This window comes from Rhamphochromis longiceps, linkage group LG19 (genome assembly GCF_057381845.1).
Source record: "Rhamphochromis longiceps isolate RC_006_pf linkage group LG19, R_longiceps_female_GT1.1, whole genome shotgun sequence".
Classification (NCBI taxonomy): Eukaryota; Metazoa; Chordata; class Actinopteri; order Cichliformes; family Cichlidae; genus Rhamphochromis; species Rhamphochromis longiceps.
Genome location: NC_140575.1, coordinates 34,153,518 through 34,180,205, shown reverse-complemented (window position 1 = coordinate 34,180,205; position 26,688 = coordinate 34,153,518). Strand labels below are relative to the sequence as shown.

The 26,688-nt window shown below is 45.5% G+C and overlaps 2 protein-coding genes across 4 annotated transcripts; one reads left to right on the top strand and one right to left on the bottom strand.

Annotated features, from left to right (window-relative positions):
• Positions 1-96: 96 nt before the first annotated feature.
• Positions 97-16,657, bottom strand: fmnl2b (formin-like 2b). Of its 2 annotated transcripts, XM_085392324.1 has the most exons (28): positions 16,068-16,657; positions 14,807-14,890; positions 13,059-13,139; positions 12,848-12,924; positions 12,676-12,759; positions 12,358-12,501; positions 12,160-12,286; positions 11,955-12,031; positions 11,602-11,695; positions 10,876-10,950; positions 10,592-10,702; positions 10,300-10,449; positions 10,074-10,175; positions 9,619-9,839; positions 9,422-9,525; positions 8,310-8,495; positions 6,518-6,538; positions 5,842-5,966; positions 5,553-5,755; positions 4,698-4,932; positions 4,550-4,618; positions 4,363-4,443; positions 2,589-2,718; positions 2,348-2,508; positions 1,391-1,492; positions 1,194-1,292; positions 318-441; positions 97-233 (listed from the first exon to the last, which is right to left on the bottom strand). In XM_085392324.1, exons 1-28 carry the CDS (start codon positions 16,182-16,184, stop codon positions 145-147), a joined length of 3,273 nt encoding a protein of 1,090 aa, XP_085248450.1. In that variant the 5' UTR covers positions 16,185-16,657; the 3' UTR covers positions 97-144. The 2 variants fall into 2 exon arrangements, with proteins under 2 accessions (XP_085248450.1, XP_085248451.1); XM_085392325.1 differs by lacking the exon at positions 6,518-6,538 and having other exon boundaries at positions 16,068-16,656.
• LOC146647240 (cyclin-dependent kinase 5 activator 1-like) lies at positions 11,928-24,878 on the top strand. Of its 2 annotated transcripts, XM_085392327.1 has the most exons (5): positions 11,928-12,058; positions 18,148-18,296; positions 18,397-18,799; positions 19,368-19,505; positions 24,061-24,878. In XM_085392327.1, exons 3-5 carry the CDS (start codon positions 18,425-18,427, stop codon positions 24,556-24,558), a joined length of 1,011 nt encoding a protein of 336 aa, XP_085248453.1. In that variant the 5' UTR covers positions 11,928-12,058; positions 18,148-18,296; positions 18,397-18,424; the 3' UTR covers positions 24,559-24,878. The 2 variants fall into 2 exon arrangements, with proteins under 2 accessions (XP_085248453.1, XP_085248452.1); XM_085392326.1 differs by lacking the exons at positions 11,928-12,058; positions 18,148-18,296 and having other exon boundaries at positions 18,314-18,799.
• Positions 24,879-26,688: the final 1,810 nt, after the last annotated feature.

Sequence of the window (26,688 nt, the reverse complement as noted above, 5' to 3'; positions counted from 1 at the left end):
GTGTGTGGGCGCCCAGTCTATGCACAAAGAAACCAATAAAATAACATAGAAAACATGATGTCATCAGTTAGAGCGATCAGAAAAGTTCAAAGTGCTAATTGGTCCCATCAATGAAAAGTGGGCGTTGTCACTCTTCGTGACTTCTCAGTAGTGCTCCTCGGTGTGGGCGGGGTCACAGAAGAAGCGAGAGCTGCGTTTGGCAGTCCGAGCCGTGAAGGGGACGGTCTTCAGAGCTGTAGATAAGCGAATAAACAGTCAATCAGAGGACAGCTGACACGCCTGCTGTGGTCACTCACGTGCCTTGGCAACATGTTTACCTGTTATGATATCCTCGATAGCGCCGTCCTTCCCCTCATAAACATGGCGGCTGTCTTTTCCTTGGCGCCTTCTGAGCTCCGTGATCAGCTCCTGCTGCTGCCGCTTCCCTCTGTGGGACGGAGACTGAGAGGGGGAGGGGCTTCAGTATTAGACGCTGTGACACGTCACGTCACCTGATCGATCGATTAGTGATCTGAATAAACCTAAATCTGACCCCCTGGAGCCTCCTGACCAATCAGAGACTGTTGAAATCATGATGTCAGCGAGGACAAAGAATTACTGAGCTTCTGTCATGGTCTCCGTGCCTGCCCAGCTGGCCCCGCAAGGCTACATGTGTTTGTTTTGCTTTCTCTCTCTCTCTCTCTTTCTGGGCGGAGCTCACTGCGGGCTCCCGCCCTTGGCCCACACACCTGTCCACTATTTGAGGCTGGGACACAGATCTTCTCGTCGCTGGATGATTGTACTACAGACTTTTCCTTCCCGTACCTGTGACCTCCCTGCAGTGCGTGTGTGTGAGGCTGGGCATGAAGACGAGAGCGAGTGTGAGAGAGCTTCCCCTTGGTCCCTTGGAGCCTGGATTTTCCCCTCACTGTATATATTGTGCACCGGTGTTGTAAATAAACTGTGTTTGGAAACGTCAACCTGCTCTGCTCTTGAGTCCTTACTCTCAGTTGTGACAGCTTTATTTTTAAAAACAAAGATGTAAAGAAACTTTCAGAGAACCGAGGTATTTTAAAAATACCTGAAAACTAAACATTTTGGTTTAATGTAGGAATTCAACATGGAGGTGCAAGCATAAGCTCCTCCTCCATCAGGAGGTCACATCCAGCTGACATAATGGGAGCTAAGTAATGGATTATGTCATGAAGTTTCACCCTGGTCTCCTCTTCCTCCTCCTGCTGCTCCTCCTGTTCCAGTTTCTCCAACAACATCTGCTCCTGACGCCTCCTCTGCTCGTTCTCCTCCTCAGCCAGCTGGAGACACACAGAAACATATTAATGCAAAACTAAACTCAACTGATATAGGCCTACTATCAGAGAGGGAGCATGGTCTATAGACAAAGGTTACCCACCCTGTAGGCTTTGATGAAACGAACAAAGATTGGGAAGAAGACAGACGGCGGCATCGTCTTTGAACTCTCTCCGAAAAACTTCACGGCATCTTCAAAGGCATCCTAAAGTTTATATACACACACACACACACACACACACACACACACACACACACACACACACACACACACACACACACACACACACACACACACACACACACACACACACACACACACACACACAGAGAGCTGGTTATCATCAGTCTACCTGTTCTCGTACCTTAAAAAGACAAACAATACATAAAACTGATTAAGAAACAAGTTAGGAACATGTGTAAAGCTTGTAGGTTTAGTGTTGGTAGTGTTGTGGGTTTACCCCTCTTCTTCTCCTTCTACCTCTTCTTCTTCTCCTTCTTCGTCTTCTCCTACCTCTTCTCCTCCTTCTTCGTCTTCTTCTCCTCCTTCTCCTTCTACCTCTTCTTCTCCTTCTACCTCTCCTTCTTCTAATAATAATAATAATGGATTGCATTTATATAGCGCTTTTCGGGACACCTCAAAGCGCTTTACAATACCACTATTTATTCACTCTCACATTCATACACTGGTGAAGGCAGCTACAGTTGTAGCCACAGCTGCCCTGGGGCAGACTGACAGAGGCGAGGCTGCCATATCGCACCATCGGCCCCTCTGGCCATCACCAGTAGGCGGTAGGTGAAGTGTCTTGCCCAAGGACACAACGACCGAGACTGTCTGAGCTGGGGCTCGAACCGGCAACCTTCCGATTACAAGACGAACACCCAACTTGAGCCACGATCGCCCTTCTTCTTCTTCCTCTTCTTCTCCTCCATCTTCTCCTTCTCCTACTCCTCCTATGTGCTCGGCTGTTTGGTGTTCACAGTTTGAGCTGATTCTGCAGGAGGAATTGCACCTGAATCATGGCTGTGTGGTAACACATGGTGTATGTGTGTTTCTCACCTGAGCAATGCGTGCGTCCTCCTGCAGTTTGCTGAGCCGTGATTCGTTCCTGCTGATGAAGTCTTTGAGCGTAGCATTGTGCGACACGCTGAACTCTCTCCAGGTGAGCTCCATGCCGCGCTGGAGCTCCTTCACATCACTCAGCACGTTCTCCAGACTCACTGCACAGTACAGGTAAACGAGCTCAGGTAAACGGGCTTCTCGCAGGGAGCGCAGCGTCCTGATTGGCTGTCAGACTCACCTGCGGCAGCCTTGTCCACGTAGTGAAGCTCGTTGTAAAACAGAGACACAGCAGGATACTTCTCTCTCACCACGTTGCTGATGTAATGAAGCAGCGTTTGTGTCCTGTCGGTTGACTTGGTCTCCAGTAACTATGCAGAAAACGCACAACCATGGTAACCGCAACAAACAACAAGGCTCTAGAGCAGGGGTGTCAAACTCAAATACACTGTGGGCTAAAATTCAAAACAGGAACAAAGTCGCGGGCTAACGTTAATATTTATTGAAATATATTTATTCCTCCAGATATAAGAATGAATCTTTTCTTATGGACTCAAACACGTTTTGCTGAAAAACTGAATATGGAACAAGCAAAGCTTAATACTAAACAATATATATATTAGCTGTATAATACCAGTAGGCCAGCTCTAATAGTAATTTGGTATGGCTTCGTGGGCCAAATGTAATTAGGCTGCGGGCCAAATTTGGCCCGCGGGCCAGAGTTTGACACCTATGCTCTAGAGTGTGCTCCAAATAAAGAACTTTGTGATGAGAAGATTGTTCGTTAATCATTTACAAATCAATACTGTCTGTATGGACAGCAATTAAAAACAAGGTGAACATGTAAAGCTGTGGCGTTAAGCGATGCGGTTGGAAAATTTGGGTGCACCTAACTTTTGTGCTGGTGCACCTAAGAAAAAAAGTTAGTCTAGAGCCCTGAAACACACAAACGGTCACAGCTGCGTGTTGGGGCCTATTAAAGCTCGCTCTGGGGATATGTCCACACTAATGCGTTTTTGTTTGAAAACGCATTGTTTTCTCTCCGTTTTGGCCTCCCGTCCACACTGAGATGGCGTTTTCCCCAAGGAAAAACGCAGCGTTTTTGAAAACGCTCTCGAAAACGAATAAATATGAAGACAGTGCATTTGCGTCGTAGTGTGGACAGTGAAAATGGAGACTTTCGAATCGATGATACATTTTAGTCATGTGATGCAGTCATGTGACCAATTAAACAAAGATAGCAGTTGTTTTGTTTGCTATCAATTTTGACAGCCCTATTAAAGATAAATATCAGCTTGTACATGCTTCAGGTAGCTTTTCTTCAAATTATTTAATTCTCACACGCTTTTGCAACTTTGTTCTTTTGTGTTACTCGCAGCAACAACTCCACCTCATTGTTAGTCCATTTAAAAAACGTGGTGCTTTTCCTTGACGCTTTGCCGCAACGTTTCAAGGAGTTGGAAAGTAAATAAACGGCTGACGGAAATGAAGGGGGCCGAATCTTCTTGCGCTTCACGCAAGTACTGGAATGTAAGCGTTCTCGTCCGTTTCAATGTGGGCGCACAACTCTGTGAAAATAACTGAAAACGCTAGTGTGGACGTGGATTGTTTTCAGATGAAAACGCCGTTTTCAAATCTATCCGGGCTAGTGTGGACGTAGCCTGAGCCTTTTGGTGGGATTCACTGTATCAGACTATAAATAAACCCACCAGCAGGGGACGCCTGTGCTGATGTCTGATGGAGGTCTGCGAGAAACTGGTTCAACCCAGCTGCCATGGCAACACACCAAGTTATAAAAGTCAAGAGATCTATGACTGACTCATGTGACACAAGATGTGATGTCATTGCTTATTTTGGTACATAAACTCCAAACATGTCAGGCAGTTAAACGTCAATTATTAGAAATTAAAGCTGTTTAAGTGATAAAGATACTAAATTCAAAATAAAATTAATTAAAATCATGTTGTGCTGATTGGTCGGATCAGTGATTCAGTGTGTGTGTGTGTGTGTGTTACCAGGTCTAAGCTCTGCAGCTTGAATCCATACACCGCTCCTCTCTTACTGCTGTTCATGTAGTTTCCCAAAGCCAAGATGATCTACGACAACACACAGCAGCTGAGCATGAGTATTGATGACACTGACTGATTATTGATACAGAAACAGAGAATCAGGCAGAATATCCACAGGTAACCTCAGACTGACCTCGAGGATCTTCTTCAGCTTCTGAGAGGACTTTATAGAAACTGAGGCCGCGATCATGGCGTGGAGTTGCTGAAAGGAAACAAGACGGTCAGATGGGTCACACCTGTCGATATACTTGCATACCTTCCTATCTGTATATCTGTCTCACCGGTGTTAACATCTGGACGTTGTCGTTGAAGTTGCCCATGAAAGTCATGATGGTCATGCGCTGACTGAGTCTCTCAAGGCGACTGAACTGCATCATGAAGCGATCTTCGTCACTTAGTGCCTCCAGAGGTTTTCGGTCCCTCTCATATTGCCGTAGCAACTTCAACTCAGCCTCCGTCGGCAGGAAACGTGTCAGACACTCTACAAAGTCCACCCGAACGGTCCGGAGGTCAAACCTGGAGAGATGATGGACTGGGTTGATTTGATAGAGTGACTCGGAGTGTACACAGGTACCTAATAAGCCACTTAAACACACCTGTAGAGGGTCACCTGATTGATTTCAGGCACATTGCAGTATGGCTGACTCAGATTCAGTTCTGAGGCCTGAATCTGAAGTCTGATTATCACTGATGGAACCCAGGCCAGGCCAGAACCGACTGCTTTTATTGGGGTCATGGGATGCTCACTATGATGCTGTTTAAACTCTAAAGTACTCTGAGACAGAGGAACTTCTATGATGTCATCTCAGGCTGGGTGTGAAGGCAGTTTGTCTGATGAATGGAAGCCACCATGAGTAAATTCTCAGCTAACAGAGGTAACAAACTCCAAATGTTAAAAGCTCTGATATCGGAGGCAGAGAGAAGAAGGTCAAGGATCAAAGCTAGGAAGAGATCGATGGATCATAAAGCAGCAGCTCTGGTGGACAGAATCATATGCCCACCTGAACTCACCTGTAAACACACTGCTGTTGTGCACTGCTGTTATATAAACATAGCTACATTCAATTTTGCCTATTTCTGACTCTGGCACCAAGCTGGCATCGCTGGCACCTGTAACCTGGTGCAGTTCCACCTACGTTTGGATGGCACGGCAGATGACCTCTGACCCCTGGCCGGCCTTCCTCAGCGTGATGGCCAGGTTTTTGGCTCTGTTGGCCTCCAGCAGAGAAACTTTGGACGGAGCTTTCTGAGGAAGCTTCTGTCTGGACAGCGTCAGGTCCACAGCTGGACCCTGAGCCTTGGTCTTAAACATCTCCTCGAACTCCTCCACGTTCAGGTCCTGAGACACACACAGGTCATCGCAGATTTTAAACAGGTGAAAAGCTTTTGTCAGCCCTGAGTGATGCCTCTTGCTGTGGATGTTACCTGCAGGATGGACTCGTCATCAATGTCATTGAAGATGGTTCCGTTTATCTGACTTGGCTTCAGAGCTACCCAGTTCAGCACCGGCATCCTGAACTTGGTCTGGATTGGCTTCTTTATCTTCACCGCTGTGCGAGACATGTGAGCAGGGAGACATGTGAGGAGAGGACGAGACTGGCCTCAGATTGGTACTGCGAGTGACTAAAGTCCAGCTGTGTGTTCAGACCGATCAATCAGTTTGTGCCAAACTGCTGAAGGTTAACAGGCATCACTGCACCTGTTACTATTGTCAGGTACAGGTGCGACAGGTGAGCAGGTCTGTATGGGACAGACCAACAGAAGTCTGTTTTTCTAGCATAACCAATATAGGTCTTCAACTTAATTCATGGATGAGCATTACTTTGGGTCTCATCAGAGCCAATCTATCCCTCGGACTCTATTTTATTTATTTATATCTTTTCTCTTCTCAGGTAAGAGTAGGTATGATCCTTCAGTCTGAACACACATCATAGAAGTGGGATCAAACATATGACTCTGACTGACAATTGTGGCAGTTGATTAATTGAGAAACCAGCCACTGACTGGCTGCGGCTGGTTTCCAGGTGATGGAGGAATGGAAGAAGATGGAGGGTGGGGAAGTAAGGGTGTTTTGTGAAGATGTTAGAGAAAGTAAACGTACAGAACAATTTGAGAGCACCCTCTGTGAGCAAAACAGAAGAAAAGAAACAACATGTTAGTAAAATGGCAGTTAACATACACATTTATCACACTGACTAATATTTCTGGACTCTCATCGGCTGAAGGTGTGACATATTTAATTGTAAGGAATAGACAGCGTATATAAAGAGATCTGAACTGTGGTTATTTGTGTAAACTGAGAGCTGAGTTCTGGTGAAGCTGCTGAAGTTGAATCAGTTCTGTAAATTTTATTTTGATAAAATGTGATGGAACAAATATCTCTAATGTCTTTTATTAGTGACGATGGTATAAGTAGGATAACAGTCTGAGATTTGAGCTCCATTTCACTTCAGTGGTTCTTCATCAATAGTACAAACAATATGCAACTTTTTCTGTATGAACAGAACATTAAACTGAGAAAAATCCAAAAAAGTAATACTCTGTATATATCAGCATCCATTCACCAATGGAGACTGTTGGAAATATTTAATATTTAATAAGAAATTAACTTCCCAGAAGTAAATATTAACCACCAGAGAAGACCGTCATGACTGAAATTTGCAGACAAGGACTCTATGACCTCTTGGACTTCAAGGACACGTGTTTATTTAAGTCTGACCATCAGCCACCTGCAATCCAAAGCAAAGCATTCATCCAAGGAAAAATGATGCAAACCAAACCTTAACCAACCTAAACTCCAAACCAAACAATCAATGAAAGCCAAACTCCAAACCAAAACAAACCGAGCAAAACCAAACTCTCAATCAAACTAGAGTCCAAACCAAACTAATCCAAGCCAAACCAGCCAAAGACCAGATCAATCTTAACCATGTCTGTTGTTGTGATTTGGTGATGTATAAGTAAAACTGAATTGAAAATTGAATTGAATTGAACTGAATCAAACCAAAACAGTCCGCACCAAACCAAACTCTCACCTAAATCAAATCTGGACCCAACCAAATAATCAATACCAACCCAACCTAAACCAAAAGAATCCAAGCCAAAAGCCAAACTCTCAACCAATGGTTCGGTCAAATCCAAACTTCAAACCAGACAAAAACAACCCGAGCAAAACCTTGCTCTTAACCAAGCTAAACTCCAAACTTAAACAACCTTAACTCCAAACCAGAGCAACACAAATTCGAAATCAATCCAAATTCTCAACAAATTCAACTGAGTTCAATGTCACCAGTTATCACCACCATCATCAAACAAAGGCTCAGATTCACTGACTACCTGCTCTGCATGAGTACCATCTGGCCTCAACAGATCTTCTATTTATGGCTTTTCCCTGATCTGATGTATTACCTCTCCAACATTTCAGAAACAAACTCTGACTATGAAGAAGACAAATCTACAACCAAGGAAGAACAACCAAAGGTTGAAAACCCCAGCCTCAAACTAACACAGATTCACTGAGATTTGCTGACCCAAACTACAACCACCTCCTTCTGTTCAACCTTTGCAGACCTTAGTTTTTCACCCAAATGTTACCAAAACCCAACTTCTCAACTGAGAAAAGTAAAGAGAACTAACAACTGGCTAAAAAACAAGAACAGCTGGTGTCAGCTGGAGTCAGCATGTTTATAGTTTCTATTTTTTTTTTTCGTAATAATGATTTGAAACTGATGTCTATAGTTCATGTCCTGATTAACTGTAACTGAGTTTACTCCTCACCTGGCTGCAGTAATGTACAGGTGTAGTGTTGGTGTGGTTACAGGGGAAAGGACAGTTTGATGGTCAGGTTTGGTTCAGTTCTAAACAGCCTGTGAACCCACTGTTTGCAGTCTCACCTGCAAGTCCAGAGTTAAAGATGACTGTAGGTGACCCCCCTGTTCCTGGGAGTGGTGGGGCCACAGGTGGAGGAGGTGGGGGCATGGGGACGGAGGAGAGCTCACTGGTCCGACAAGGTGGAGGAGGGGGAGGGGGAGGAGGAGGAGGACCAGGTGGAGGAGGTGCTGGGTACGGTCCGTTGGACACTAAAGAGGAAAAAAAAAGACAATGTTATTACTCATTATACAGGTGATACTCAGCAGTAAAGTAAAGTAAAAATCACGAAGTGCTTCACAGAAACGGACATACAACCTCAAACAAACAAAATCAACCAAAAGCAAGTTTAAACAGATATGTTTTTAACTGCTTTTAAAAGAAATGACTGAGTCCACAGATCTCAAACTCAAAGGGAGTGAGTTCCAGAGTCTGGGGGCCACTGATACAAACGCTCTGTCACCTTTTGTTTTTAGCCTTGTATGCTGGACAACCAGCAAGCCCTGGTTGCAAGACCTCAGGGACCTGCTGGGGCGATAAGGAAGAAGATGATCGCTGATGTAAATGGGAGCTACACCGTGCAGGGCCCTATAGGTCATGATTATAATCTTAAAACGGACCCTGAACTTGACAGGGAGCCAATGCAGTTGAATCAGCAGGGGAGTGGCATGGGAGTATTTGGGATGCTTTGTCAGAAGCCTGGCAGCAGCATTTTGAACACCCTGCAGTCGTTCCAGGGAGGCATTACTTAAGCAAGTAAACAAGGAATTACAATAATCTAAGTGAGATGAAACAAAAGCATGAAGAATCATTTCCAATTCAGAGCGTGACACAATGAGCTTAGCAATATTTCTTAAACGGTAAAAACAAGAACGAACCAAAGATTTAATGTGTGTGTCCAGCGTCAGAGCTGGGTCAAATGTAACACCAGGGTTCCTAATGGAGGGTTTAATATAAGAAGCAGGAGGGCCTAGATTTTTAACCACGAGGGGAACAAAATTCTCAGGAGCAAAGACAATGACTTCACTTTTATCAGCATTTAGTTGAAGATAATTATCAGCCATCCAATCTCTAATGGGATCTAAGGACCGCAAGATTTGAAGCTTAGAAGCATCAGTACCTGCAAGGTTCAACTCACTTGTGCCTGGCATTGGTGGAGGAGGTGGTGGAGGAGGTGGGGCCAGCATGCCTGGGGCTCCGCCCAGCCCCGGTCCCGTACTGTGATAAGCTACAGTCTCAGGGCTGCAGGAATCAATCAAAATCAATCAAAAACAAAATCCTTAGCCAGAAGTTTTTAACTGTGAGATACTACAGCTTCTAGGTCCTGTGATTCACCTAGGGGACAGGTTAGGACAGGGTGGAGGTGACGGAGAGGCAGAATCAGCCACCCCTCCATCGCCCTCTCCTCTCTGTGGTTGAGGAGCTCCGGGTCCTCCGGCCTGCTGCGCTTCCTGAGCCTGACGCTCCAGACGACTCTGACGTCGGATCGTCTGGTCCTTTTCCCGTACCATACGCCGCAAGGTATGCACCTGTGAGTTAGCACTGGCATACACATCCTGCAGAGGTAAGTGGTGATGGTGAGTCAGGGGCAAGAGTGGTGCCAAAGAACAGTCCAACATTTTATAAAACCCATGTTTAAAAAGTATTTCAGCCCTGTAAACTCCACATTATTCCCTGTAGATGTCTCTTCATCATTATCACCATCTGACCTACTCTTATACATTTATTTGCCTCATTTATTTGCTCCATGGTGACAATGTACATGTGGTTTCCACAGTAACAAGACTGACCCGGAGTTGGTCCAGCTCTTTGTTGGTCTGCATCAGCTGTTTCTCCAGTTCCACAATCTTCAACATTGCTTCGTTCTCCACATCCAGCAGACGTTCTGACATCTGAAGGCATATAGAGAAAGAAAGAGGCTGGTGAAGGTCAGCACAAAACCAGAGATTTATCATAATGTCTTTTAAGACTTGACCCCTTTGTTTCCACCTGTCTCCCTCCACCTGGAGGTCTTACCGTGGCCAGGTTCTCCTCCAGTTCCTCGACTCTCTCCAGAGCAGCAGTTTTGGTCTCTGCATCCTCCAGCAGTGTCCCGACATCAAATACGTTGTCCAGGTACGCCTGAATCTGAACCTGCAACCTGTCACTCTCTGTGTGCTTTAGCCGCTGAGGTGAAACAGGTGAGGGCACAGGTGAGGAGACAGGTTTTGGTGAAACACATCATTTTCTGAACAGCACTAGATGTAAATTAAAACCACATTCTGTCTGAGAGTGACTGTGATGCTCTGATTGTGGGTTTCTGTCTTACCTCCAGGTGTTCTTCCAGGTTGAGTTTGGTGAAGTCATATTGCAAGTGGACTCTGAAGTTCATGTCCTCTACAGAGTGAACCACAATGTTGATGAACTGCATGCAGGCCACCTGGAAACATGTTTCACTGCCCATTATTAACCTGATGATGTCACACCAGGCAAGTCTGACGTTACCAAAGTCACACAGATGTAAACTTTGTGAGCTGAATGGATCTTAAATTTCATGCAATTAATTTAAAAGAAAAATCTTGAAATATTAGGTCCCATTTGAGACAAAGTTACCAAGAAGTCGATGTTGTCATCTTCATTCTTAAAATGTTCCATCAACTTTTCAAAACGCATTGACTCAGAGCACACCTGCAACACATCAATCAATCAATCAATCAATCAATCAATCAATCAATCAATCAATCAATCAATCAATCAATCAATCAGTCAATCAATCAATCAATCAATCAATCAATCAATCAATCAATCAATCAATCAATCAAACAAACAAACAAACAAACAAACAAACAAACGTATGCTGTTTACTCTCTTCTCATTTTCCCAGTTTGTACCTCCTTTCCTTTAATATAATTTCCTCCCATCTGAGATGTGATGGGAGGAAATGCAAGAAGTCGAATCAACAGGTTTTTAACAACAGGAGAGCTCTTCAGTCCAGAGCCTCATTTTATAATAACGCATTCAGATGATCACTCTGGATGCCATTACCTTGGCCTCCAGTAACACCATGAAGAAAACCTTTAGTTGTTCTTGACCAGGATATGTCCTTCAATGCACATATAAACAAACATCTTTAGGACTGCAATATCTCTAAAACTAGAAATGTCCTCCTCCCTTCATGGTTTGGTGATTCCAGCTCTGTGGCACACCTGTTTCATACGTTACTTTCTCCTTCTCATGTATCCTGACAGAGACCCCAAGACAACAGGAGGCACAAAGTGGAGAAATGACAAAAGGATTACTTGTTGTTTTATGTTTAGAGTGTGTTGTTATTTTGTTTACAGTTTTAAAGTTGTCGAAGGCCGACAGGATGATCTCGTGCCCTCCTCTGACCAAACACACTGCGGCCAACAACTCCAAGACCAGAGCCTTTGTCCTGATGAAGAAAATGCATCAAATAAATTTTTAAAAAGCTATTTATAGAGAGAAAAACAAGCTTCACACACTAATTAACAAACAGTGAACAGAAACAATGTCTACATCTGTGGTTTAACTGACTTTGTGGCTTTCTTCTCAGGAGCTGTTTGAATTCACTCAAAGTTTGTATTTTCTAACACGCAGGTGTATTTTGTTCTCTGCCAGCGAGACAGATACAGCAGTGGTAATATTTATATTAGTTGTATCTGCAGATGTACCTTGGGTTCCTGTTGTTGAGGCTGAGAGCAATTTCATTGACAGCGTGAGGATGAGACATCACCATGTTGAAACCGTACTGATGAAGATGAGGACACAGATGAAGGTCAGTAATGTTTCCGGCTCTAAAATCTAAACTTTACAGATTTAGGACAGGTTTGACTTCAAATTGACACAAACGTTCTGTCACCGGGCAGATTAAGTTACCTGGTAGTTCATGATGGCTCTCAGACACATGATACAAACGTGAACATCATCTTTCTTGCACACAAGTCGTGAGTTCTTGAGAGTTCGACGACTCGGCAGCGTGTTGGATCGAGTCACCAGAGTCGAACTACAAACAGAAAATTCACGTTAGCACACCTAGGTGACTTCTGGTTTTATTCATACATTATGTTCTGCTACCTGATGGAGTGTCGAGCTGCTCGGGGTACAGAGGAGGATGGTGAGGGGAGGCTGCAGTCACCATGGAGATCTTCTATCGAACGACTCCAGGGAGAGTCGATGGACGACACCTCGCCTCCAGCCTCTGACTGTTCTCCATCAAACCTGAGCACAAAAAGTTTGTAAAATGTTTGTAAGTCCCAAACCTGCTCCAAACTAATCACCTGAACACTACATTTCATCTGTCGGTGTGATCGCACCATAAAAAGATCCGACATGTGAAGTTCAAAATTCAGACCGAAGCTCAGAAAGCAAAGAGGAAGCCCTGTCTTTACTCACGTGACAGCGTACTGAGCAAATGACAAATATTCAACCAGAACATCAAGACCCCTATTCTCCTCATTCAGAAACTCTCTCACCCACCTGCAGACAGACGGGAGACAGATGTTAGACAGCCATGAGACTGTTAGACAGGTTAGAGAGACAGACAAGTGTTCTGACAGACAGGTACCCAATGTGGTTTGTACGAAGAGAAATCTCGAGTTCTCTGAGCGTCTGAGTTGATTCCTGAACTCTTCTCCTGAACTTCTGCAGACAAACACACAAACTGGTCAATATTTTAAAAAAATATAAACACAGGCCGTAACTGAAGGACTACCAGCAGGACTCTAAAAGAAAGTTTTCTCTGTCAGCGCAATAAACTTTAAACTTTGCCATCTTACCTTCCGTGTGACGGCCGGGTCGAGGAAGCCTCTCAGTTTCTGGATGTAGGTGTGAGGAGGATTCTTGACCTGAAACCTTTCCTACATCAAACATAAAAACAGTGGGACTAGATGGGATCAGATATGAAGCCCCACCCACCACAACGCCTGTCTGACTTTTACTGGGGAAAATAATTCTAAATGTCATTTTTTAAAGAAACTTTAAAATGTTATTAAATTTGCTCTCAACTTTATCAGCTGCAGGATTTTGTCAAATCTCAAATCAACAGAAGTGGGGCAAATTACAGACTGGAACCAAAGGTACGGGGACCCAGAAAGTCCAAGAACCCTAGTCAGGGCTCTAGAGTGCGACCAATTTGGTCGCAAATGCGACCAAATTTTTCAGTGGTGCGACTAAAAAAAAATATTTGGTTGCACCTGTGCGACCAACTGTTCGGGTAGCAAAAAAAAAAAAAAAAAAAAAAAAATCTGCAACCTTCCCTGTGGTCAAAAAGAGACACACATTATGCCCCTATCGTGGACTAAACCAATCAGAGATAGTAAGGGGCAGGACCTCTCTGATTGGCCGTGGTCCCGTTGAAAGTCCAGGTGGAAGTGGGAGGTGAGTAGCTTGAATAAAGCGATATCAATTCATTAAATCCTGAATCGACTTTTAAATATAACTGTTTTGCCAGAAACGCCAGATTCTCAGATTAAAGCTCACAAAACCATTTCAACAACAACCAAACAGCAAATGAGAGCAGGTACACGGATTCCACACAAAGACGTAAACACAGACCCGACGCATCAGAATCAACTTTGTCTTTCTCGGCTTTCTCACCCGACGGCCCGTAGACGGACACGCTGTCGGAGCTTGTTCAGTACTGAAGAAATTTAAACTTTAAATGCCGAACATTGTAGAATATTTTTAAGGTTATCTGCTATAAAAAGCCAGACCAGGAAAATCTCCTTCATGTTTTTCTGTTTTATTCTCAGTTACTTTCACACAAAGGCATCTGCTGTGATGTTCACAATTCTGAAGAAGTCAGTACTGATAAATGATCAGAATTATAATATTTCTGTCTGAGGCTAAGTTGAATCGAATCGGGACTTTGAAAACCAGAATCGAATGGATTATAGAAATCAGTGATGATACCCAGCCCTAGTGAGCAGCCTGGGCACGACAGAAGTGGATGTAGCTGTAATAGGAAAAGAACTATTGCTAACTTTTCTGTTAAGTTAAGGCCTGATCCTTCTGAAATTCATAGCCAGTGCTCTGACACGGTGTCATCAATCTTTGAATGCTGAAAAAGCACAATGTATCCAGAAAAACACATTATATTATAGAAATTATTATAAAATTTGTGTGCGCCTAACTTTTGTGCCGGTACGCCTAACTTTTTAAAGTTAGGCGTACCTGTACGCCCAGGCAAAAAGTTAGTCTAGAGCCCTGCTAGTCTAAACCAAGAGATATGACATATAACCCAGAAATAACTAAAATGACATACAGGAGAGATGTAAAATGACCGTGAAGAACAAAAACAGCAACAAACAGCTGGAAAAAGTCTAAAATTACATAAAATCCCACATTAGAAACACATAAAACAATCTGTTTTGTAAAATGACCAAAATGGGATAACAAATGACCCCAAAGTCACACAACAAATCATATCTGCACCGTTTATGATTCGTGTCTCTTTCAATATTCAGATCAATGAGTTGAAGCTTCTTAACAATTTGTTCCTGCAGTCCCATAAACATCCACCTACCTGATCACAGATAAGCTCCCACTTCTTTTCATTGTCGTAGGAACGCAGCAGACGCACCTTGTCAGGTGGCAGGTTCATTGAATTCTGAAAATCAGACAGTTTTATTGCTCAAACACGTCTAGAAACAAAAAAGACAACATTTTGAACCCTTAGTCCATGAATACAGACACAAACCCTTAAAGAAAATCAAAGTAATATGTAAATCTCAACCCCCAAACCCTAAATACAGAATGAACTCTAAACTCCCAACTCTTTTTTTTTATTCACTAAACAGCCCAAGACAAAATCTGGATGTTCCAATTCACGTGTCTGTACTTAAATCCACAGATTAAATAAAAGAGTCAGTCATACCAAAGGTTGCTCCAAAAACAACAAGATTTGAGCCTTTGAAGATTAAAGTGATGACGATCAACTGATCCTGGATCTGCTGGTTCATCCATGAATTTTTCCATGACATGAAACTTACTTTGTACCAGTTTTATTCAGTGTAAACACAATTAAATGATGGCTGTCAACCAACCATGATATGCTACTCCTGCAGGAGGATCCTGCTGTTACTAGTGGACCATGTGACCACTATTAAGTGATTCTTTAGTTAGCTTGACTTGTGACTTTTAGAGATACTGAGTCAGGTCGTATACCTTCAAAGGTCAGCTGTTTCATATTTTCAGTGGATAGCTAAAGTGGCTTATAGCCCTCATACTGAAGCTCATGTCAGGGTGAAACTTCGAGCCCTCCTATTGGTCCAGTCCCAGAGCTGCTGATCATGGTTTCCAGTATCAACGTGTTTCCCCTGTCTGACTTGGCTAATCTAATTCTCTTGTGTTTTTGAAGACCTGAACAAACTGTAGAGGGGCTTTGAGCGTGAATCTGAAGACAAGCGTGTGAACAGACTCTTGAACAGACCCAGCTGGTTCTGATGTGGTTCTGAATGTTCCTCCCTTTAGATCCAGATTCAGACCAGGATCTGTGTCTCCTGAGCCAGACTACATCACAGTTTACAGAATGAACCTGCAGAACTATAGACCTCTAGGACCAAAGACCACAGGAGAAGTGACCTGGAGAACCAGAAACCCAAAGAGGGGAAACTTACAGATCCAGAGCCCTGCAGAACCACAGGCATTTAAAACCAGTAGATCTGGAGACCAGGATCTCATGGCCTGGTGATCAGGTTCTGCAGAGACCACTAACCCACGCCAGACCTGCAGAGTGTGACTGCATATTTTCAGCATGCCTGTGTGTGTCTGTGCGAGTATCCTACCAGTGCGATGGAGAACCTCTCCTCTAGCTCGGCCGGGTCTGGCATCGGGAGTCGAACCGGAGCAGCTCTGGACCGGATGACGGCCAGCTGGCTCTCCATGCTCTCGGCGTTACCCATCACATGCGCCGTGAACACACACCGAGCAGGAACACGGGAACACACCCACCCACAGCAGCACACACACTCAGCACACACACAGGAACATGTGGTCGACCATCACTATGAACGTAGATGGGTGGTCGAGCTGCTGAAGGCCTGTCTCTCTCTCTCTCCTGTCTGACTCCTCAGACGATGAAGAGCGTCTGCCTCCTCCTCCTCTTTGCCTGTCTCTCTCTCTCTCTCTCTGTCTCTTTGTCTCTCTCCCTCACCGCTGCCACTGCCGCTGCTGATGCTTCTGCTGCTGATCCAGATGAAGCCTGCTTGGCTGCTGTGTTATTGTGTGTTTGTTTGTCTGAAATGTGTGTGTGTGTGAGCGCGCGTGGCAGATCAGTCGGTTAATCCTCCCCCTCTCCTCCCCCACACGAAGAAAGAAAGAGAGAGTCGGCCTCCCCCCTCTTTGTCTCTCTCTCTCCCAGCTGCAGTCTCTGTGCAGCTTGCTCCACCCTCCCTCCACCCTCTCTCTGCCTCCTCAGACAATGAACCTTCTGCTGCCACAGGCCCCGCCCACCAACACACACACACACACACATGCAGCGCTGTGAGTAATCTGACTCTGGATCAGCTGTGTGTGTTTTCATTAGTCTATAATAAACAAGATTTGTTGTTAAACATGTAAATCTTGGGTTTGATCCCACACATGTGTTACCATGGACACAGATTATTTACAGCAATAAACCATGTTTCCAGCTTTCAAACATTAAACGTGCTTGTATTGTAGTTTTATGATTTTAACTCTAAAACAACAATATTAAATTACACATGTACCAAAGAAAACTGCAGACTAACGAACACTCCTCCTTCATTTGTCACACAACTTCTTCACAAATAACATTTTTACCATTAATTCAAAAATGACTGATCACCATCTCACAGACGTAACTTTATGTACAGCTACTTTCAGTACCATTGATACTCATTTAGACTCTTTATATAATATCCTATTAGAGCGATTAGAGCACACTGTAGGTATTACAGGTACTGCGCTGCAGTGGTTTGTATCATATCTATCTAATAGACTCCAATTTGTGCATGTAAATGGAGAGTCCTCTTCACACACTAAGGCCAATTATGGAGTTAAACTGCAGGAATGTCTTAAAGACATAAAGACCTGGATGACCGCTAACTTTCTGCTTCTTAATTCAGATCAAACTGAGGTTATTGTACTCGGCCCTGAAAATCTTAGAAATATGGTATCTAACCAGATTCTTACTCTGGATGGCAATACCTTGGCCTCCAGTAACACTGTGAGGAACCTCATTTTTGACCAGGATATGTCGTTCAATGCACATATTGAAATATGTAGGACTGCTTTCTCACTTTCCTCTGAAAGCTCCTCGAATATCCAGCCTGAAAATATCTAAATGCCTTCATTAATTTTTACTTAATAACTCAGTGATTTAGTAAGTGTGACTTAAAAATGTATTCAAATGTTTTAGAGTTAAACAAAAGCTCATCAGCAACAACCAGTTCTTTTCAGTCACTGCATCTCTTCCTACTCCTCCTCAGCAACAGGACAGCTCCCTCTGGAGGACACTGAGAAAGCTGCAGGTCAAACTGAGAGGTCTGATTAGTGTGTTTGTGGTAATAGAGATCAATAAAGCTGATTCTGAATCTGTACTAATAAAAGCTCCACCGAGCAATCAAACAGCTGAACCGTCACACAGGATGCATCTGCCTTTAATCTGACAAGCTCATGATCTCCGACATTTTATAGTGTAAGGTTCCGGCTTTGGTTTCCTGCACAATAAAAGCCTTGCAGCTTGTCTCTTCTGAGAGGCTTTTATTGTGAAACATCCACAGGAAGTGGGGTTTGAACTGCAGATCACAGATGAGCCAAAAACATGTGGATCAGTACTTCTGTTTGTGTACCTCAGTGTGTATTTGTACACAGTATGTCAGTTTACTTTCTCCACCTCTCCAGGTGTATCCAGGTGTTGCAATAGATGCCTCGCAGCTGCTTGTCTCTCCAAGTGCATTGTGGGTGACTGCATCTGTTTCTTTGTTGTAAAAACAACGGATCAGAGACTAAAACGTAAGCCCTGCACGCCAGCCTGCATCACACGCGGACAGGTGAGACAGACAGACGGATGGGCTTTCTCTCTCCTCTTCTCTCTTTCTCATCCCCTCCTTGTTCCTTTTCCTCCCTCCTCCTCCTCCTCTGTTGCTGCAGTGCCTCTCGCCTCCATCTGGTTGTCGTCATGGGAACGGTGCTGTCTCTGTCTCCGGGCTCACGGAAAGCCGCTCGGGGCCCGGAGGAGCTCGCGGTAAAGAAGCCGCTGGAGGAGGAGGAGAAGGACGGAACAAGGAAGAAGAAGAGGCACCCGGTGCTCCTGCACGCGCTCAGCTGGAAGAAACGGCTCGTGGCCGCGCGAGCGAAGAGGAAGGGAGGGAAGAAAGTGAAGCCCGCAGTGTCCGAGCCCAGGCACGTGCAGCAGGAGCGCCGCGAGCCCAGAGTAGCGAAGCCCGGACACAAACACGGACCCATCCCGGTGCCCGTGCCCACGGTCCCAGACCAGAACCAGAGACAGGCCTGGCCCGAGCCGCTCGTGTCCCCACGGAGGGTGGTGGTTCAGGTGGGTGAGTCAGTGAGGGGTGCTCATGTGTGTTGGCAGAGGTCATCAGCTGGTTTTTAATCAGAGACACGTAGACAGACAGACAGTAAGTGCATGCGCTTGAAGGTCAGAACATTAGGAACAGTGAAGGCAGAAAAACGTGATGCTAAATAATAAAAATGGAGAAGCCGTGAAACCTAACAAAGGAATCAGGAATAATAGATGTAAAATAATTAATATAAATTCATTCATAAAATAAGATTTTTATAAAATGGGGGTGTAAGAAGAATTATTCTGAAATTAATAATAACTAGAAACTCTGTGGTGAATACAGTTTTATTGTTAAGGGTCTGAGGTGGTTCAAAGACAGTTTTCAGTCTAAAAAACCCGGAGGAAAAAAACTCCCATCTGATTATAAAGTTTAAAACATCAGAGGGCACCACACACATCCACCCAGAGGACAGGTTCCACCTACAGAACCTTCAACAGAACCTCAGGTTCTACAGAAACCCAAACACTTTGTTCTACTTCCTGTGTTACAACAAAAAGCTTCCTCTCCTCGCTCCTTGTTTCCTTGTCTTCTCTGCAGGCGTCCACAGGTGAGCTCCTACGCTGTCTCTCCGACTTCATGTGTCGCCGCTGTGTCAAACTGAAGGAGCTCTCATCCAATCAGATCGTTCTGTGGTTCAGAAACGTGGACCGAGCGTTGCTCGTTCAGGGTTGGCAGGTGAGAGCCCATCTGTGTGTCTGTGCTAGTCTCACCTGTCCAGAGCTGTTATCTGCATTCATTTACCTTAACCTCAGGGTTTAACATGTGTGCTTACATGAAAGGGGCAGGGCTTGTAACTCCTCTGGCCAGTCACGGTGTTTACAGTGGTGACAGCTGAGTGGCTTATTTCCAAAGGAAGACAAACTGTATATTAGAGAGATATGAAGGTTTCAGACATGCTACAGACTGAAAGTAACAGACTGCTCCACACAGAGCACTGTCGGTGGAAACGTGTGTGTGTGTCTGTGTTTGTGTGTGTGTGCACTTTAACTTCATGTTGTATGTTTTTATTTCATATCTACTGTGGTATTTAATAAACATGTCATGTTACTGTAGGTTGTTGCTGTGTTTACAAACTGCTGCTGAAAATTAACCTCAGCATCGATGTTTGGGCGTTGCATGTTAAAAATGATAAAACGTTACATTCAGGTCATGTTAGCACAGCTGAAAACTGGAGGAGCATGCTTGGTTTTGTTTGGCTTGGTTTGGTTCTGCTTGGTTTGGTTTGGTTCAGTTTGGCTTTGTTTGGTTTAGGTTGGTTTGGTTGGGTTAGGCTTGGTTTGATTGGCCTCCTCAGTTTCTGTGGGCTCGATTATTGTCTCAAGAGAACATCAGACTTCAGGGAGATCGATGGTTGGTGGCAGTTCTGAGACATGAGCCTCTGAAGCCTTGATCTCTTTCAAATCCCTTCTCCAGAAATTTGCAGTGGCAGTCAGAATGAAGGAAGACGGGTGGACGAATAACTACATGAACAAATCAGTCCTCCTCTTACTTCCAAGATAAGATAAGATAGAACTTTATTAATCCCTCGGGTGGGTTCCTCTGGGAAATTCGACTTTCCAGCATCAAGTCTGAACTGGGTTGTTTAATCTTCAGTTTGCAGCCGTCTGCTTTTAAGGGGTTAATGATGTAATTTTAATAAGGAGAGATCACTTGGATGAATTGAATGTAATTCACTGAGATAGAGAAATTATATTATTTTAAATGTATTCTGCCATTAGACTCTGATGACCCGTCATGGCAAAGTGGACTACCAGTGGTGATAGGATTTAGAACAGGACTCCTGGGAGTCTAGACACTGGTTTGGATGGGGCTCCAATTGAGGTGTCTATGAGGTGGAGATGGGATGGAGGTGGGATGTACAAATGAGAGTCTGAAAGGGAGAATGACTGAGAGCATAGATTGAATCTATGCAAATTGGGGGCTGATTGGCTCAAAGATGGCGGGCGATAAAATGATTGGACTAACCATGTCAGTACTGAGATTGACAGCATGGGAACTGATAATGATGCATAGAAAAGAAAAAGAGCCTAACACCCAGGAAAGCAGGTGTATGCTTATTGAACTTAGGCATAAGCTTCATAATGATGTCACTTGGATGTCTTCTGCTATTGGTCAGTCATCATCGGTGGAAGTGTTGTGACACTACGAACTATAATAATAATAATAATAATAATAATAATAATAATAATAATAATAATAATAATAATACATTTTATTTATAGGCGCCTTTCAGACCCTCAAGGTCACCTCACAGTAGCACGTAAACGTGAACTAATAGATAACAATGATATTAATCCAGAATAATTCACCTATTAGTTCAGCTGCTCTTTCTGTAGTACTAGTACTGTTGTCCCTTCATTGCCCTGTCATTGGCTGGCGTTGGCCAGGTGATAGAGCATGTTGTCTGCTAAATGGAAGGCTGATTGTTTGATTGAGATCAGTCCACATTTTGAAACGTGTCCTTGGGCATTGTACCGTCCTCAGAAAGACCACTATAGTGGGTCCGGGATGGGCGTGAGGTTCTGGGGGCGCTCCGTCTCTGGGCTGGGGCCCGGGCCGGGCCTCGGGGGCTTGGGTCCTGGTTGGTGTGTTGCTGGGGTTGTGGGCGGGTGGGTGCATGGGGGCCCAGGCCTGGAGCAGGGTGCCGCCGGTGCATCGAGCCACCTGGGGGGCTCTTCAACTGGTGGGGAAGATTGTCACATCTTGCAGGAGCTTTCCTCTCCTCAGGGGCTCTCTCTGCAGGAGGGGGAGATACAGGAGAGGTGGAAGAAGATCTCAGCCTGGGTGTTTATTGTCTTATGTAGTCTGGAAGAAGAGTGGATGGTGGGGTGGGTGCAGTTTTCTCTGTGGTGGGGTTGGGTGGACTGTCCCGGGCTCTGTGGGGCCGGGAGGCGCTGCTGCTCTGGGCCCCGGTCTGGATGGGCCTGGGCCCCCTTTCCCTGGCGGATCGCGGAGTATGGGGGTGCCTACTGGGGTCAGCGGGGGAGCTGGCCCCAGGGAGGGGTCACTTGCCCCTCCCTTCCTTCCCTCCCCATCTCCAGCTGCCTCCCTCTTCCCGCTCCACCACAACCACCCACACATGCAGGACCTTGGAGTAGGGGTATGTCACCAGGGTGCAGAGGAGACCCCCCCCCCCGCCCGTCCCCTTCTGGCTGCCTCTGCCTCAATTTTATCCCACAACTTAGACATTCACATTACTCACACTCTCATTACACATACATATAGGATCTTGGGGGTGGGCACGATACACGGAATCCAAAGTACCATCAGGGTGTACACCCCACCCCTGGCGTCGTTGCCCACCTCTCAATTTTGAATACACGTAGACACTGAGGGCTAGCAGGAGGGACCATGCGCTTACCTGCTGCTCTCTGGCAGGTAGCTCCATGCCCTCCTGGGTTTTAAATGCACCTTAGAACACACATGCATCAACACTACAATGAGCGGGTGGAGGGAGGTTTGGAGTCTTCTCTCACCCCCATTCTCTGCGACCTGCTGGAGCGGGGGGGCTAGGAGGAGGAGTTGGCCGTCCGACTGCGGTCTGGAGTGTGGGGCCTTCCTGCTGCTGCGGAGTCGGGGCGGTCTGCCTCCCCCCACCGCAGGGAAAAGGGTAACACCACCTGGGTCTGGGTGCAGTTCCCCCCTCCAGGGCCAAGGGTACCTAGACCCGGTTTGTAGAGTACGCTTGGGGAGTGTGATTGTGTGTACAGCGTCTCTTTATGTCTGTCTCCACGTTGTTTGAGTGTGGAGTAAGTGCATATGAGAGCATGAGGGTGGGAATGGATGTTTGTATATGTGTGTGCCTGTATTTCTGTGTCTATATGTCAGGTTGGGTGTCAGGCGCCACCTCTCTGGGGACATCTTAGGCCCTCCAAGGTTTGGAGGCCTATCTCCCCCTACCACCACTTCCCTGCCAGTGGCGGACTCCCTCAGACATCGGTGCGTTGGTGGTTCTTTGTTTCCGGGGATGGGCGTCCAGGTACACACCGGCTCACTCCTTGGCGGCCGCTTATTGGGGCCTGGGGCCTGGGGCTCGCTCGGGCCACTTCGGAGGTGGGGTGCCCCCGGCCTCTCGGCCTAGGGCTCGGTCACTCAGGCACGGCTGGCTACCGGCGGAGCTCACGGGCGCGTCACTGCAACTCCCCCTGGCTTCTGCTCCGCGGCTGCTGAGTGAGCCCTCATCTGGGACTCTCCTCAGCTCTTTCTGGGACAGTGGCGCGGCTGCCCCTCTGTTGGTCTTCCTTGGTCTCTTGTGTTCTGGGGGCCTCTGGATGTCTGGAGTTTTGATCTCCTCCATACCTGCTTCATGCCCTGGAGGACGGGGCTGTGGCCCCCCCACACCCTCGAGCAGATCATTACATGAAGGAACCTTTAAAAAAAACAAAACAAAAACAAGCGCGTCCATGCTCACAGGTGTACACACGGGTGATCACACCCACAAACGACACCCTTTTTGGCTCCTACCTCAAAGCACACTGTGTTCTGTTGATCTTATGTGCTGCACAATAATGTTTAATATTTAGTATTTACTGTCATATTCCCATATATCATTGTGATGTTGTTTATTCTATTACTCTTGTTCTCTTCTGCTTGTGTTTTTTTCTTTCTCAGCAGGTGACCCAGGTGATCGATATATGCATTTTTTTTCTTTTTTTTTCTGCTCATTCTGTTGGTTTTTGTCTTTTGCCCTTCTCCCCTGTCCCTCTTCTCAGCTGTTTCTCTTTCCCTCTTTCTTTCTCCCCTTCTTTCCCCCAGTCAAGTCTGTCCCGTATTCAATAAGTGAAAATAAAATGAACAATAAAAGGTGAATCAAAGGGACCATTACGGCAAGGCTGGGATGGTCAATTTGGTAAAGTAAATCCGTTGGGTCTCTTTCTTTGCCTTTAGACAAAAATTCTGATGGCAAAAGAGCCAAACGGGACAGGCAAAAAAAAAAAAAAAAGAAAAAAAAAAAAAGAAAGACCACTATAGTGAGTGTAAAACAGCTCTGTATGAGTGTGGATGGACGTGTGGATGGATGAGTGGACAAATGTGTGGACAGATGTGTGGATGAATGAGTGGATAGATGTGTGGTTGGATGAGTGGACAGATGTGTGCATGGATGTGTGGATGAGTGGGTGGATGGACGTGTGGATGCATGTGTGGACGTATGGGTGGACAGATGGGAGGATGGATGGGTGGATGACTCTAAGACTGGTTGTAAAGTCCACTCTCGGTTGTCCCCCTGCAGGACCAGTGCTTCATCAGTCCGGCCAGCCTGGTGTTTGTGTACCTGCTGTGCAGGGACGTGGTGGATGAGGATACTGCTTCAGAGCACGAGCTCCACGCCACATTCCTCACCTGTCTCTATCTGGCCTACTCCTACTTGGGCAACGAGATCTCCTACCCCCTGAAGCCTTTCCTAGTGGAGTCCAGTCGTGATGCATTCTGGGATCGAGCGCTAGAGCTGATCGAGCGCCTTAGCGGCAACATGCTGCGAATCAACGCTGATCCACACTTCTTCACCGAGGTGTTTCAGGACCTGAAGAAGCAGGGCACATCAAGAGCGAGGGAAGCGGAGAAAGATGGGAAACAGCAGGAGAAGGAGGAGTTGAAAGAGGGGCAGGAGGAAAAGATGGAGAAGAAGGAGGACGTCAGCAAAGAGAAACCTGAGGAGCAGCAGCAGCAAGAGAAGGAGGGGCCGAATGAAGACGATGAAGAAGGCAAGCTGGATGATCTGGACCGCTAACAGAGAGAGGAGATCGGCAGTGTTTGTTACAGAGACTTGCCCAGCAACCATTGACCCGCCAGGGTCTGAATGTAAACCGCTGTTAGCGCGGCGACTGACAAGCGGCAGGCGCGATGCCAAAAGTTTTACAGACACTAGCTCACTTTAACTGCATGATGTCAATCAAGCTTGTAGACAAGTTACCATGGCAACCCTACCATCTCAAGCCTTATTTTGTTTAGTTGCACAATTTGGGGGTAGGGACAGAAAGCATCACACGTGACAGCAGCATGTTCAGGTCAACGCTGGTTTTGGTTCTGTTCTGAGGTTTCGTTTCTGAGTTGGTGGGGTTTTTTTGGGGGGTGGGTGGGTGTTTCTGGGTTCTGCCATTCTTTAAAAAACAAACCATGTATTGTTTTTTTTTAATGGGACTGACCTGAATGCTGCCCGTCTGAGGCGGTCCGCTGGTTAGAGTTGGGGTAACAGGTGACAACCCCTACAAACATGCAGGTTAGCATGTGGTGATGCATAATGATTAAATCTGGAGTTTTAATGTGTTAATGAAATAGTATCACTTAGTTTTATAAGGACAGAGGCAGTGATGCTGTACGCCCTGTACCTGCACAGGTGTGTGCACGAGTGAGTTCCAACCAGAAAGAAAACCATCTATTTTCTTTTGATAGAGTCAGAAAAGCTGGAGGGGGCAGACATAGAGCTTTAAAACGACTCATTTTTTATTACGTCTGACTCATCGTAGATGGAGTGCACAGGGAGATGTTTGTGGTTCATGAACTGCAGGTTTTTTTGTTTTTTTTTTAATCATTGGACGTTGATCAGCAGGACAATTGGTGATCGTCTCAGCTCTGAAACTGTCCTGTGCTGATCAGCAAGCTGCTTCAACTCGTTTCCTTCCTTTACTTTAGCTGGACTGAAGTTACTCACTGAGAGACAGGGATGCAGGAAAGGTTCCAGGTGTTTCACTTCATGTGGTTGTGCAGATGAAATCGTCTTTGAAAATAACTTGTTATTGTATTTATTCAGCTCATCAGAGCCCAAAGTGTATTTATTGATCAGAATCAATATTATTGAATGTTGAGTGGAAGATCTCCTCCTCCAGGAGGTTAGGGATGAAAATCTGACATTTTAACTTCCTGTAAACATAGTCCCATTAACAGAGCTGTGTAATGCAGATTTTCTCAGACAGGTCGTGTGACCTGGCAGTCAGCTGACGTGATTTTGATGTTTTCTGTCTCTGGTCTGAAAGTTGAATGTAAAAGCAGTCAGATCGACTGACCCTGCTGAACCATCATCATAAACAACAAAAGTCAGCTGTGTGTGTGTGACCTCTTATTTCCCTTTTCACCTGTGGTTTCATCTGCAGGCCACACTCTGTTCTACCTGCCTGTATCCATGGAATGAAAGATGAAGGTTTGAACCTGTCTGCTTGTGTTGTTTGGGTAACCCTCGGTCTTCAGACGGGACGAGAGTTCAGACCTGAGTCCCAGTTCATCCTGTTAGCCCTTTAAACTAGATCTTAAATGTGCCACTACGTGCACACTGCTAAATCTGAAGTGGCCAGAAGTTTGTGATGTGATGACAACTGCAGTCGTGGTTATTTCAGCCCCCTGACTGATGCCGAGACTGAGAGACAAGACCCTAAGTCAGGGGTGGGGAACTCGAGAGCTGGTGTCCTGCAGGTTTTAGATGTGTCCTTCTTCTTCTGAATCTGAATCTGTGTAGGGTTTATTGGCGGTTGGCAAACAGCAAGATGGTGCATTACCGCCACCAACTGGTGTGGAGTGTTAGATGTGCACTTGATCCAACACAGCTGATTTAAATGACTAAATGACCTCCTCAGCATGGCTGTATCCCAATTCAGGGTCTGCAGCCTTAAAGTACGCAGCCTCAACGCTCCTCAAGGGCCGCGTACTCAAAGACCGCTAAGGCTGGAAGTGTGAGGCTTGTGAAATGGGACGGTCTAGCCTCCGTCGCGCTGCCCAGCTTGCCTAGCAACCATGATAGCTGGAAACATGTGGTTGACAGAAATGAAGGAGAACATATTTTGCTTGTTTGTTTTTTTTCCACACGAGCTTTGTGTGATTTAATAAGTATCTGAGGCTGAGACCACAGGACTAAAACATGATTGTTGGG